Source organism: Oncorhynchus clarkii, chromosome 24 (genome assembly GCF_045791955.1).
Source record: "Oncorhynchus clarkii lewisi isolate Uvic-CL-2024 chromosome 24, UVic_Ocla_1.0, whole genome shotgun sequence".
Taxonomy (NCBI): Eukaryota; Metazoa; Chordata; class Actinopteri; order Salmoniformes; family Salmonidae; genus Oncorhynchus; species Oncorhynchus clarkii.
The window spans coordinates 35150880-35163891 of NC_092170.1; the positions used below are offsets into that span (position 1 = coordinate 35150880).

The window sequence follows — 13012 nt, forward strand, 5'->3', positions numbered from 1 at the left end:
GACCCTCTGCACACATCAACAACAGTCACCCTCGAAGCATCATTACCCATTGCTCCACAAAAACCGCGAACCTTGCAGAGCAAGGGGAACCACTACTTCAAGGTCTCAGAGTAAGTGACGTTACCGATTGAAACGCTATTTAGCGCGCACCACCGCTAACTAGCCAGCCGTTTCACATCCGTTACATGTGCACGTAGCCGAGTGGGCGGTTGTCAATCTGGTATTGCTTCTCTGTGTGTCTCCAACGCTTTCCTCTATTCGTCACACTGCACCATCCAACGACGACGTCGAGTGACCATAGGGGGGCACACAGCGACGCAGGGGAACTGAAATGTAAACGCGCAACAATTGATCATAACCATCCGACTTGTCAGCCTCTCATCTCCAGTGGAGTCGCGGTGAGACAGCGGACACATATGTCTCACTTATATAGCTGCTGTGGACCATATTGAGCTGAAATTGATTCACGCCAGAGGGTCAATAATGTTATAAGATAAACAACGGAAAGCTTCCACTCACGTGTTTGTATAGTTTCTATGAAAACTGTAGATTTTTGTATTTTTATACCCGTGTTTTTGTGCGTTCTTCGTGTTTGTTCAGCAACTCTCCTTTCTAAACACACATCATCACAATACGCGGATTGCGTGCTCAGTGTGTGTGATAAAGAAATGACATTATAGGAATAATTCACTCAGAGGATAAGAGGTGTAACGTTACGTCGTTTAGCTCAGTCACTCCTCACCGGCGCCCGTTCGTCCCAGTCTGCTTCGGGTCTCTCCGCCATCGGGAGTTTCCCTACCTCGGTTTGGTCCGATCGTTGTTCTTCCCAGTGAACTGCAGAAGAGCGAGCTCGCGCTACCCGGTAAAAGATTATGTCGGTGTTGATCCCGGATGACCGGGCATTCAGCAGCTTCAAGGAGGAGTGCGGGAGTGAGGAGGGCTGGAGTCTGACCTACAATAAGACGGACATGACAGTGTGGACTCAGACTATAGGAGGAGACGAGGAGAAGTCACTCCACAAGATTAAGGTGAGAACAGGGTAGGCCGGTACTCAGGTGAATGGAAAAATGTGAGGAATAGAGGACATCATATGGGTTACCTCGGTCACACAGTCCCATAGCACACATCATAATGTCCTAAACTGAAACCCTTTCATAATATTACTCAAAGGAGGGAAAGGAAGTGTTATTTACAGGGAAAAAAGGAAATCTAGATTGTTAAAGTATTGTGCCAGGGCCAGGGTCAGGTGTGTGCTGCATGTATCCGGGTCTGTGGCAGGACAGCGGACAAACAGGTGTTCTCACATGGAGTTGTTTGAGGAAGGGAGGTGGAGGGGAGGGGAAATTGAAGGTGAAAGAGGAAATGTGTGTACTGTACACATGATTAATCAGCTCTGACGTCACACTAGTGTAAACTCAGGTGTGTGTGTGTGTGTGTGTGTGTGTGTGTGTGTGTGTGTGTGTGTGTGTGTGTGTGTGTGTGTGTGTGTGTGTGTGTGTGTGTGTGTGTGTGTGTGTGTGTGATGTAAGAAACTGCAGGTGAGAGTCTTGTTCCGTTTCCCACAGAGATTCCTATTCTGCAACCTGTGAGTGCAGGTACAATAACTGACACATTCTTTTTGACAGACATGACCGTCAGTTGTGGCACCTGTTGGGGTAGTGGTCATAGAGAAGGAAACATATGGTAGGTAGGCAGTAAACCTGTTTCATTAGCTGTCATCTATCTGTCTCTAAGTGTCCGTTTGCCTGATTTGTCACAGAGTGCATGTCACAGCGCAGGTAATGTCACAGCGCGGGTAATGTCACAGCGTGGGTAATGTCATAGTGTGGGTAATGTCACAGCGTGGGTAATGTCACAGCGCGGGTAATGTCACAGTGCGGGTAATGTCACAGCGTGGGTAATGTCACAGCGCGGGTAATGTCACAACGCGGGTAATGTCACAGCGCGGGTAATGTCACAGCGCGGGTAATGTCACAGCGCGGGTATTGTCACAGCGCGGGTAATGTCACAGCGCGGGTAATGTCACAGCGCGGGTAATGTCACAGCGCGGGTAATGTCACAGCGCGGATAATGTCACAGCGCGGGTAATGTCACAGCGCGGGTAATGTCACAACGCGGGTAATATCACAGCGCGGGTAATGTCACAGCGCGGGTAATGTCACAGCGCGGGTAATGTCATAGCACGGGTATTGTCACAGCGTGGGTAATGTCACAGCGTGGGTAATGTCACAGTGTGGGTAATGTCACAGCGTGGGTAATGTCACAGAGTAGATAATGTCACAGAGTGGGTAATGTGTGCTTAAGGAGAGGCCGTGTCTCTCTCTGCACTCATAGCCATAGGGGATAAAGGTGTGAGACTGTGTGTTTGTGTTTTTGCTCAGTTAAGAGAGAGCAGGATACACTAATGGGAGTAGCCCTCAAACCCATTACATCCTTGTGTGTGTCTCTCTAAACCCTGGTGTGTGTGTGTGTGTGTGTGTGTGTGTGTGTGTGTGTGTGTGTGTGTGTGTGTGTGTGTGTGTGTGTGTGTGTGTGTGTGTGTGCGCGCAGGAGGCAGTGATGCTATGGTCCTGTTCTTCTATCTATAGACTTGGATAAAAGCACAGATGCTCCCAGCTGATACATGTGGAAAGTGTGTGAGTGTGATATCCAGTCTGTTGTAGTGTTTTCCTCTCACTGAGGGGGCTGTTGTAGTGTTCTCCCTGAGGGGGCTGTTGTAGTGTTCTCCTCTCACTGAGGGGGCTGTTGTAGTGTTCTCCTCTCCCTGAGGGGGCTGTTGTAGTGTTCTCCTCTCACGGAGGGGGCTGTTGTAGTGTTCTCCTCTCCCTGAGGGGGCTGTTGTAGTGTTCTCCTCTCCCTGAGGGGGCTGTTGTAGTGTTCCCACTGAGGGGGCTGTTGTAGTGTTCCCACTGAGGGGGCTGTTGTAGTGTTCTCCTCTCCCTGAGGGGGCTGTTGTAGTGTTCCCACTGAGGGGGCTGTTGTAGTGTTCCCACTGAGGGGGCTGTTGTAGTGTTCTCACTGAGGGGGCTGTTGTAGTGTTCTCCTCTCCCTGAGGGGGCTGTTGTAGTGTTCCCACTGAGGGGGCTGTTGTAGTGTTCCCACTGAGGGGGCTGTAGTAGTGTTCCCACTGAGGGGGCTGTTGTAGTGTTCCCACTGAGGGGGCTGTTGTAGTGTTCTCACTGAGGAGGCCGTTGTAGTGTTCTCACTGAGGGGGCTGTTGTAGTGTTCCCACTGAGGGGGCTGTTGGAGTGTTCTCCCTGAGGGGGCTGTTGTAGTGTTCACACTGAGGGGGCTGTTGTAGTGTTCTCACTGAGGGGGCTGTTGTAGTGTTCCCACTGAGGGGGCTGTTGTAGTGTTCTCCTCTCCCTGAGGGGGCTGTTGTAGTGTTCTCCCTGAGGGGGCTGTTGTAGTGTTCCCACTGAGGGGGCTGTTGTATTGTTCTCCTCTCACTGAGGGGGCTGTTGTAGTGTTCTCCTCTCCCTGAGGGGGCTGTTGTAGTGTTCTCCTCTCACGGAGGGGGCTGTTGTAGTGTTCTCACTGAGGGGGCCGTTGTAGTGTTCTCACTGAGGGGGCTGTTGTAGTGTTCCCACTGAGGGGGCTGTTGGAGTGTTCTCCCTGAGGGGGCTGTTGTAGTGTTCACACTGAGGGGGCTGTTGTAGTGTTCTCACTGAGGGGGCTGTTGTAGTGTTCCCACTGAGGGGGCTGTTGTAGTGTTCTCCTCTCCCTGAGGGGGCTGTTGTAGTGTTCTCCCTGAGGGGGCTGTTGTAGTGTTCCCACTGAGGGGGCTGTTGTAGTGTTCTCCTCTCACTGAGGGGGCTGTTGTAGTGTTCTCCTCTCACGGAGGGGGCTGTTGTAGTGTTCTCCTCTCACGGAGGGGGCTGTTGTAGTGTTCTCCTCTCCCTGAGGGGGCTGTTGTAGTGTTCTCCTCTCCCTGAGGGGGCTGTTGTAGTGTTCTCCTCTCCCTGAGGGGGCTGTTGTAGTGTTCTCCTCTCCCTGAGGGGGCTGTTGTAGTGTTCTCCTCTCCCTGAGGGGGCTGTTGTAGTGTTCTCCTCTCCCTGAGGGGGCTGTTGTAGTGTTCTCACTGAGGGGGCTGTTGTAGTGTTCCCACTGAGGGGGCTGTTGTAGTGTTCTCACTGAGGGGGCTGTTGTAGTGTTCTCACTGAGGGGGCTGTTGTAGTGTTCTCACTGAGGGGGCTGTTGTAGTGTTCTCACTGAGGGGGCTGTTGTAGTGTTCCCACTGAGGGGGCTGTTGTAGTGTTCTCACTGAGGGGGCTGTTGTAGTGTTCTCACTGAGGGGGCTGTTGTAGTGTTCTCACTGAGGGTCTATAGCAGTAGAGAACAGTGACATGTAAAGAGGAATTGGGGAGAGATCCCCATAGTGTTGTTATTATCAGCATCATTATCATCAATAATCTAATAGCCAGTAACCACTGGTCAGCCATATCATCAGCATTACACACACACACACACACACACACACACACACACACACACACACACACACACACACACACACACACTCACACTAAGGCAGCAGAGCTATCCTTCTGTATGTAAATGTGAACGGTGTGTGTGTCATATGTGGGTGGCTTGATAGTCTGTCAGACTGCTGGGTACTGTTTGGTCTTTCCCCAGCCCACACACACCCTGAGGACTGAGGGAACCCCTACTCACTGATGTTATACAGATACACACTCATCCCCTCTCATCCTTCTCTTCCACGTTCCTCTACCCGTGTCCAGCAGAACAGATGAGCTTTGACAGGCCTGGGGGGGGGGGGGGGGGGGGGGACAAGGAGGAATGCTGGATTAAACACAGCAGCTGACTGTGCAGTCTGATGCAGGGGGGAGGGTGTGTGTGTGTGTGTGTGTATCAGGTTAGAGGTCGTGTATCATGTGACTGTGAGCATGCAGTGTCTGGCCCACAGGACTCTTGTCAATTGACGGTTCACAAACACCATTCTCCATGTCTCTCTCTCTCTCAATTCAGTTTAAGGGGATTTATTGTCATGGGGAACATATGTTTACATTGCCAAAGCAAGTGAACTAGATAATAAACCAAAGTGAAATAAACAATCAGAAATGAGCAGTAAACATCACAAAAGTTTTAAAGGAATAGAGACATTTCAAATGTCATTGTCTTTGTGCATCGCGCAGACAGAAACAAACATCTTTCTGGTAAGAAGAGGGGCGGGGGCGTATGCTTTATGGTTAACGAGACGTGGTGTGGTCATAACAACACACAGGAACTCAAGTCCTTCTGTTCACCTGATTTAGAATTCCTCACAATCAAATGTCGACCGCATTATCTACCAAGGGAATTCTCTTCGATTATAATCACAGCCGTATATATTCCCCCCCAAGCAGACACATCGATGGCTCTGAACAAACTTTATTTGACTCTTTGCAAACTGGAATCCATTTATCCGGAGGCTGCATTCATTGTAGCTGGGGATTTTAACAAGGCTAATCTGAAAACAAGACTCCCTAAATTTTATCAGCATATTGATTGCGCAACCAGGGCTGGAAAGACCTTGGATCATTGTTATTCTAACTTCCGCGACGCATATAAGGCCCTGCCCCGCCCCCCTTTCGGAAAAGCTGACCACGACTCCATTTTGCTGATCCCTGCCTACAGACAGAAACTAAAACAAGAAGCTCCCGCGCTGAGGTCTGTTCAACGCTGGTCCGACCAAGCTGATTCCACACTCCAAGACTGCTTCCATCACGTGGACTGGAATATGTTTCATATTGCGTCAGACAACAACATTGACGAATACGCTGATTCGGTGAGCGAGTTCATTAGAACGTGCGTTGAAGATGTCGTTCCCATAGCAACGATTAAAACATTCCCAAACCAGAAAACGTGGATTGATGGCAGCATTTGCATGAAACTGAAAGCGCGAACCACTGCTTTTAATCAGGGCAAGGTGACCGGAAACATGACCGAATACAAACAGTGTAACTATTCCCTCCGCAAGGCAATCAAACAAGCTAAGCGTCAGTATAGAGACAAAGTAGAGTCGCAATTCAACGGCTCAGACACAAGAGGTATGTGGCAGGGTCTACAGTCAATCACGGATTACAAAAAGAAAACCAGCCCCGTCACGGACCAGGATGCCTTGCTCCCAGGCAGACTAAATAACTTTTTTGCCCGCTTTGAGGACAATACAGTGCCACTGACACGGCCCGCAACTAAAACATGCGGACTCTCCTTCACTGCAGCCGACGTGAGGAAAACATGTAAACGTGTCAACCCTCACAAGGCTGCAGGCCCAGACGGCCTCAGAGCATGCTCACACTCAACGTCAACAAAACTAAGGAGATGATTGTGGACTTCAGGAAACAGCAGAGGGAACACCCCCCTATCCACATCGATGGAACAGTAGTGGAGAGGGTAGTAAGTTTTAAGTACCTCGGCATACACATCACAGACAAACTGATTTGGTCCACTCACACAGACAGCATCGTGAAGAAGGCGCAGCAGCGCCTCTTCAACCTCAGGAGGCTGAAGAAAAAGCACTCACAAACTTCTACAGATGCACAATCGAGAGCATCCTGTCGGGCTGTATCACCGCCTGGTACGGCAACTGCTCCGCCCACAACCGTAAGGCTCTCCAGAGGGTAGTGAGGTCTGCACAACGCATCACCGGGGGCAAACTACCTGCCCTCCAGGACACCTACACCACCCGATGTCACAGGAAGGCCATAAAGATCATCAAGGACAACAACCACCCGAGCCACTGCCTGTTCACCCCGCTATCATCCAGAAGGCGAGGTCAGTACAGGTGCATCAAAGCTGGGACCGAGAGACTGAAAAACAGCTTCTATCTCAAGGCCATCAGACTGTTAAACAGCCACCACTAACATTGAGTGGCTGCTACCAACACACTGACTCAACTCCAGCCACTTTAATAATGGGAATTGATGGGAAATGATGTAAAATATATCACTAGCCACTTTAAACAATGCTACCTAATATAATGTTTACATACCCTACATTATTCATCTCATATGTATATGTATATACTGTACTCTATATCATCTACTGCATCTTTATGTAATACATGTATCACTAGCCACTTTAACTATGCCACTTTGTTTACATACTCATCTCATATGTATATACTGTACTCAATACCATCTACTGTATCTTGCCTATGCCGCTCTGTACCATCACTCATTCATATATCTTTATGTACATATTCTTTATCCCCTTACACTTGTGTCTATGAGGTAGTAGTTGTGGAATTGTTAGTTAGATTACTTGTTGGTTATTACTGCATTGTCGGAACTAGAAGCACAAGCATTTCGCTACACTCGCATTAACATCTGCTAACCATGTGTATGTGACAAATACAATTTGATTTGATTATACAGTGGTATAATGATATGCAAATAGTTAAAGTACAAAAGGGAAAATGAATAAATATCGATTGTTTTTACAATGGTGTTTGTTCTTCACTGGTTGCCCTTTTCTTGTGGCAACAGGTCACACATCTTGCTGCTGTGATTGCACACTGGTATTTCACCCAAATTGGATTTGTTTTCGAATTCTTTGTGGATCTGTGTAATCTGAGGGAAATATGTGTCTCTAATATGGTTATACATTTGGCAGGAGGTTAGGAAGTGCAGCTCAGTTTTCACCTCATTTTGTGGGCAGTGTGCACATAGCCTGTCTTCTCTTGAAAGCCATGTCTGCCTACGGCGGCCTTTCTCAATAGCAGGGCTATGCTCACTGAGTCTGTACATAGTCAAAGCTTTCCTTAAATTTGGGTCAGTCACAGTGGTCAGGTATTCTGCCACTGTGTACTCTCTGTTTAGGGCCAAATAGCATTCTAGTTTTCTCTGTTTTTTTGTTCATTCTTTCTAATGTGTTGAGTAATCATCTTTTTGTTTTCTCATGATTTTATTGGGTCTAATTGTGTTGCAGTCCTGGTGCTCTGTGGGGTGTGTTTGTGTTTGTGAACAGAGCCCCAGGACCAGCTTGCTTAGGGGACTCTTCTCTAGATTCATCTTTCTGTCGTTGATGGTTTTGGTATGGAAAGTTTGGGAATCGATTCCTTTTAGGTGGTTGTAGAATGCCCTTCTTGCCTTGTCTCTCAGATCGTTCACAGCTTTGTGGAAGTTACCTGTGGCGCTGATGTTTAGGCCAAGGTATGTATAGCTTTTTGTGTGCTCTATGGCAACGGTGTCGAGATGGAATTTGTATTTGTGGTCCTGGTGACTGGACCTTTTTTGTAACACCATTATCTTTGTCTTACTGAGATTTACAGTCAGGACCCAGGTCTGTCAGGGCCCAGGTCTGGCAGAATCTGTGCAGAAGATCTAGGTGCTGCAGTAGGCCCTCCTTGGTTGGTGACAGAAGCACAAGATCATCAGCAAACAGCAGACATTTGTCTCTCCTGTCCTCATCAGTAGAGGAGTATACTGAATGACTTTAACAGAATTACAGTGATGTCTTCTCTCTCCCTCCCTCTCTTTTTTCCTCTCCTGTTTCAATCTGCCCTGCGGACACAATCACTCCATTATTCTCGCAGCTCCATTGTGACTTTTAAGTCCTTAGTCCAACACACACACACACACACACACACACTGTTACGAATCTCTTTTGGCCCGACAGTCTAGGGGGGATGGTAGTGAGACCCGTAACATAACTCATGTAAATTATTATAGTGACAAAGTAAAAGTGAACGAAATAACCACGACAACCGAAATAATACCGTCAAACTCAGGGTTTATTATAAACACACGGTAATGGGGGGGGGAGCAGGAAAAGGGGCTGAGCTGGACCCAAGGAAAGAAACAAATATGCAAAAACACCCCTAAGCTAGGCTAGCCTATTTCAACAACAGCTAACTAACTAACCAAAAATACAGTGGGTGGTCCGCCCAGTTCTAACTAGTGTGTTTTAACAAAGTTTACCTACGGGTAGTGTATGCCCATGGGTGACTTGTCTTGGTTTCCCCTTTTTCCCACCAGCAAACACCATAAACAAAAACAATACTCACAGGAGATGACAAAGTGATTTGGAGGTGCTCAAACAAAAGAAGAGGTTAATTATTACACAAAGAGCGAGATCTACATACATGGCATTTACAAAGAGATTGTGCTACTGAAATCTATCAAGAGCAGAGATCTACCAACATGTCATTACAAAGATTGAGCTCTCCTGAAATCTACAAAGAACAGCTATCTACCAACATGGCATTACAAAGATTGAGCTCCTGAAATCTATATAGAACAGCTATCTACCAACATGGCCTTACAAAGATTGAGCTCTTGAACAAACAAATGATGGGGTTTTTAAACCATGGGGAAGGAACTGTGATAGGGTAGGAAACAGGAGGAGGTGTGTCTTCTGATTGATGGGTTGATTGTTGACTGATTGGGGAGTGATGATTTTCACCTGTGAGGGGAGAAGGAGAGAAAAGAAACACACACAGGATACACACAGACACAGGATACCTGTATCCGTAACACTCCCACCCTTAAAAGAGCAACCCTAGGGATTGCGACCACAGTATTACAATTAATACTTACAACCAAGCAACAACCTTGCAAAACATACAACAATCATTAGACACGAGACAAAAACTCATAATTGCTTACTCACTACTGGGGCTGTAATCCTTCTCAGAGGAATAGCCTCGGGGTATCTTGTAGCCATACACATTATCGTTAACAAAAACTGGTTACCCGATTTTGTCTTCGGTAACGGTCCGACACAATCAACCACCACATGCTCAAATGGTTCACCTATGACAGGTATGGGACAAAGAGGAGCGGGAGGAATAACCTGATTTGGTTTTCCTGTTATCTGACAGGTGTGGCATGTCCGACAGAACTGAGCCACATCTTGTTTTAAACCTGGCCAAAAGAAATGTCGAAGGATCCGATCATACGTCTTTGTAATTCCTAAATGACCAGACCACTGGTGATCATGAGCAAGGGATAACACATTTTGTCGAAAGGCTGTAGGAATCACTATTTGGTAAACAGCATTCCAATCTCCACCCGCGTCAACATGGGATTTCCATTTACGCATGAGGAGATTACCATCAATGAAGTAAGCCACATTCTTCTTCTTCACCTCTTCTAACGAGACAACACTAGAAAAACATTTAGCAAGCTTGTTGTCAACCTTTTGGTTAGCAATCAGCTGCTCACGAGTAACTGGTAACTGTATTGCATCAGCAATAAGTTCAACGTTCTTTAATTCTTTCCTGGGCTGTTTGTCAGAGGTGATCAACTTCTCAGAGGTATCACATAATCCATCCTCTTGATCATCCTCTTTGAACAGAACAGTGTTCGACAAATCTATCAAGTCACCCTCTTGTAGTGCCTGAGCACGAGTGACAGCACAAGCGGGGAACACATGTGGATAACTCTGTGCCAACTCATTCGAGAGAGAGTGGTCACTTTTATCCAATACTTCCAATACGGGTACTACCTTTCCTCCGGCAATATCGTTACCCATTATAAAGGTCACACCTTTCACTGGCAACTTAGGACGTACCCCCACTCTGAATATTCCACTGATTAACTCAGAGTGTACTTTCACAAAGTGCAACGGCACTGGGACAAAACCCATTTCAATACCCTGCACTAACACACTGGAACCACAGTATGTATCGTCAGATAAGGGCAACACATCAGACAATATAAACGACTGCGCCGCACCAGTATCTCTAAGGATTTTAACCGGACGCTGAGACGCTTCGTCATTCTCTAGGGACACAAACCCCTCGAAAATGAATGGTTCATAACTGCGGTCGGGGACTGGGTCTTTCAAACTACAGTTACCCTGAGGCACCTGTTTTGTTGCAGACCTCACAACCGTACGAATTAGACCAACACCTGTTGGCGGCTTGGCACGAAGAGGCATCCCTTGTTTGCGTTTAAGCAGGAAGCAATCATTAATCATATGTCCCACTTTATGACAATAGAAACAGGAACGCTCATTCTTCTGGCGTGCTTGATATACTACTGCGGGCCGACTAGGGCTAAAGGTAGGAAACTCAGTGGTTCTACTCTCAGTTTGAGCCGAAAACACACTCTTGTGCGTCAACACAAACTCGTCTGCCAACACAGACGCTTCTGCCAGGGAGGATACTTTCTGTTCGTTTAGGTAAACTACAATGCGTTCGGGTAAGCAATTTTTAAATTCTTCCAACAAGATTAACTCCCGGAGAGAGTTGAAATCAGTTACCTTACTAGCAGCATGCCATTTATCAAACAGATTTCCCTTGTCTCTAGCAAATTCCACATAAGTCTTACTAGAAGACTTTCTATGAGACCTAAATCTCTGTCGGTATGCCTCAGGCACAAGCTCATAGGCACGAAGAACAGTAGCTTTGACCACTTCATAATTCAAACTGTCCTCCAGAGGTAGCGCTGACAAAACCTCTTGGGCTTTACCAGTTAATTTACACTGAAGTAATAGGCACCATACCTCTTCAGGCCACTTCAATGCTACGGCTATACGCTCAAATACACAAAAATAGGAGTCAACCTCCGACTCTCTGAACAAAGGTACTAAGGCTATCTGCCTACTAATGTCAAACGTGTTTGAGGACACAGCAGGTGGGGACGGCTCACAAACAGGCACAGTAGGAACGAAGGCTAGCCTCGCTGTCTCTGCCTCCAGTTCCATCTGGCGCATTTTAAACGTCATCTGCCGCTGTTCTCTTTCTGCCTCAATTTTACACATCATCTGCCGTTGTTCTCGTTCTTTTTCTGCCTCAATTTTACACATCTCCAAATGCCGCTGTTCTCTTTCTGCCTCAATTTTACACATCTCCAACTGGAGAGTCTCTCGCCTAATTTGGGCTCTCTCTTCCACCTCTAGTTGGAACTGTGCTAAACAGACATCCCTTCTGGCATCACCGTTTGACAGTGGGGAGAGTGGATCAAAATGGGACAATGTGGCTGGTGTTTTAGCCTCACCCTCATTATCAGATACCAATGGGCTTATAGGAGCAGTTACATCCCCTACAGGGTTAGTAGACTCAGGCAGCGGTAACACAAGCACCTGCTCTTCCAACAATACATTTAACACTAGCTGTTTAACCTCCGCCTTAACTACACTCTGCGGAATCGATATTGAGTAATGGTCAGCCAAGGACATTAAATCAACTCTACGACATTTATCAAAAACCTCCCACGAAGGATTATCCAAAAAGGACTTCAAATCAAAAGTAGCCATCTTACACTACTTCACAAGAACCAACGAAAATAGCAAACACTAATGCTACTTCAGCTATGACGCTCAACACTGAACTATACCACTACAACAATCTACATGAGCGGCATGGGTGTCAGTAAAGACATATCCCGGATGAGCCCCCACTTATGTTACGAATCTCTTTTGGCCCGACAGTCTAGGGGGGATGGTAGTGAGACCCGTAACATAACTCATGTAAATTATTATAGTGACAAAGTAAAAGTGAACGAAATAACCACGACAACCGAAATAATACCGTCAAACTCAGGGTTTATTATAAACACACGGTAATGGGGGGGGGAGCAGGAAAAGGGGCTGAGCTGGACCCAAGGAAAGAAACAAATATGCAAAAACACCCCTAAGCTAGGCTAGCCTATTTCAACAACAGCTAACTAACTAACCAAAAATACAGTGGGTGGTCCGCCCAGTTCTAACTAGTGTGTTTTAACAAAGTTTACCTACGGGTAGTGTATGCCCATGGGCGACTTGTCTTGGTTTCCCCTTTTTCCCACCAGCAAACACCATAAACAAAAACAATACTCACAGGAGATGACAAAGTGATTTGGAGGTGCTCAAACAAAAAAAGAGGTTAATTATTACACAAAGAGCGAGATCTACATACATGGCATTTACAAAGAGATTGTGCTACTGAAATCTATCAAGAGCAGAGATCTACCAACATGTCATTACAAAGATTGAGCTCTCCTGAAATCTACAAAGAACAGCTATCTATTAACATGGCATTACAAAGATTGAGCTCCTGAAATCTATATAGAACAGCTATCTA

The 13012-nt window shown here is 46.7% G+C and overlaps 1 protein-coding gene across 1 annotated transcript in view; it reads left to right on the forward strand.

Moving 5' to 3' along the window:
* The first annotated feature begins 224 nt into the window (after nt 1-224).
* The window catches only part of LOC139382573 (StAR related lipid transfer domain containing 10), a 36539-nt gene continuing 23751 nt past the window's right edge, over nt 225-13012 (forward strand). Inside the window, exon 1 of the mRNA XM_071126691.1 lies at nt 225-1028. Coding sequence (XP_070982792.1) covers nt 873-1028 — 156 coding nt within the window. The 5' untranslated portion in view covers nt 225-872. The remainder of the gene's footprint in view (nt 1029-13012) is intronic.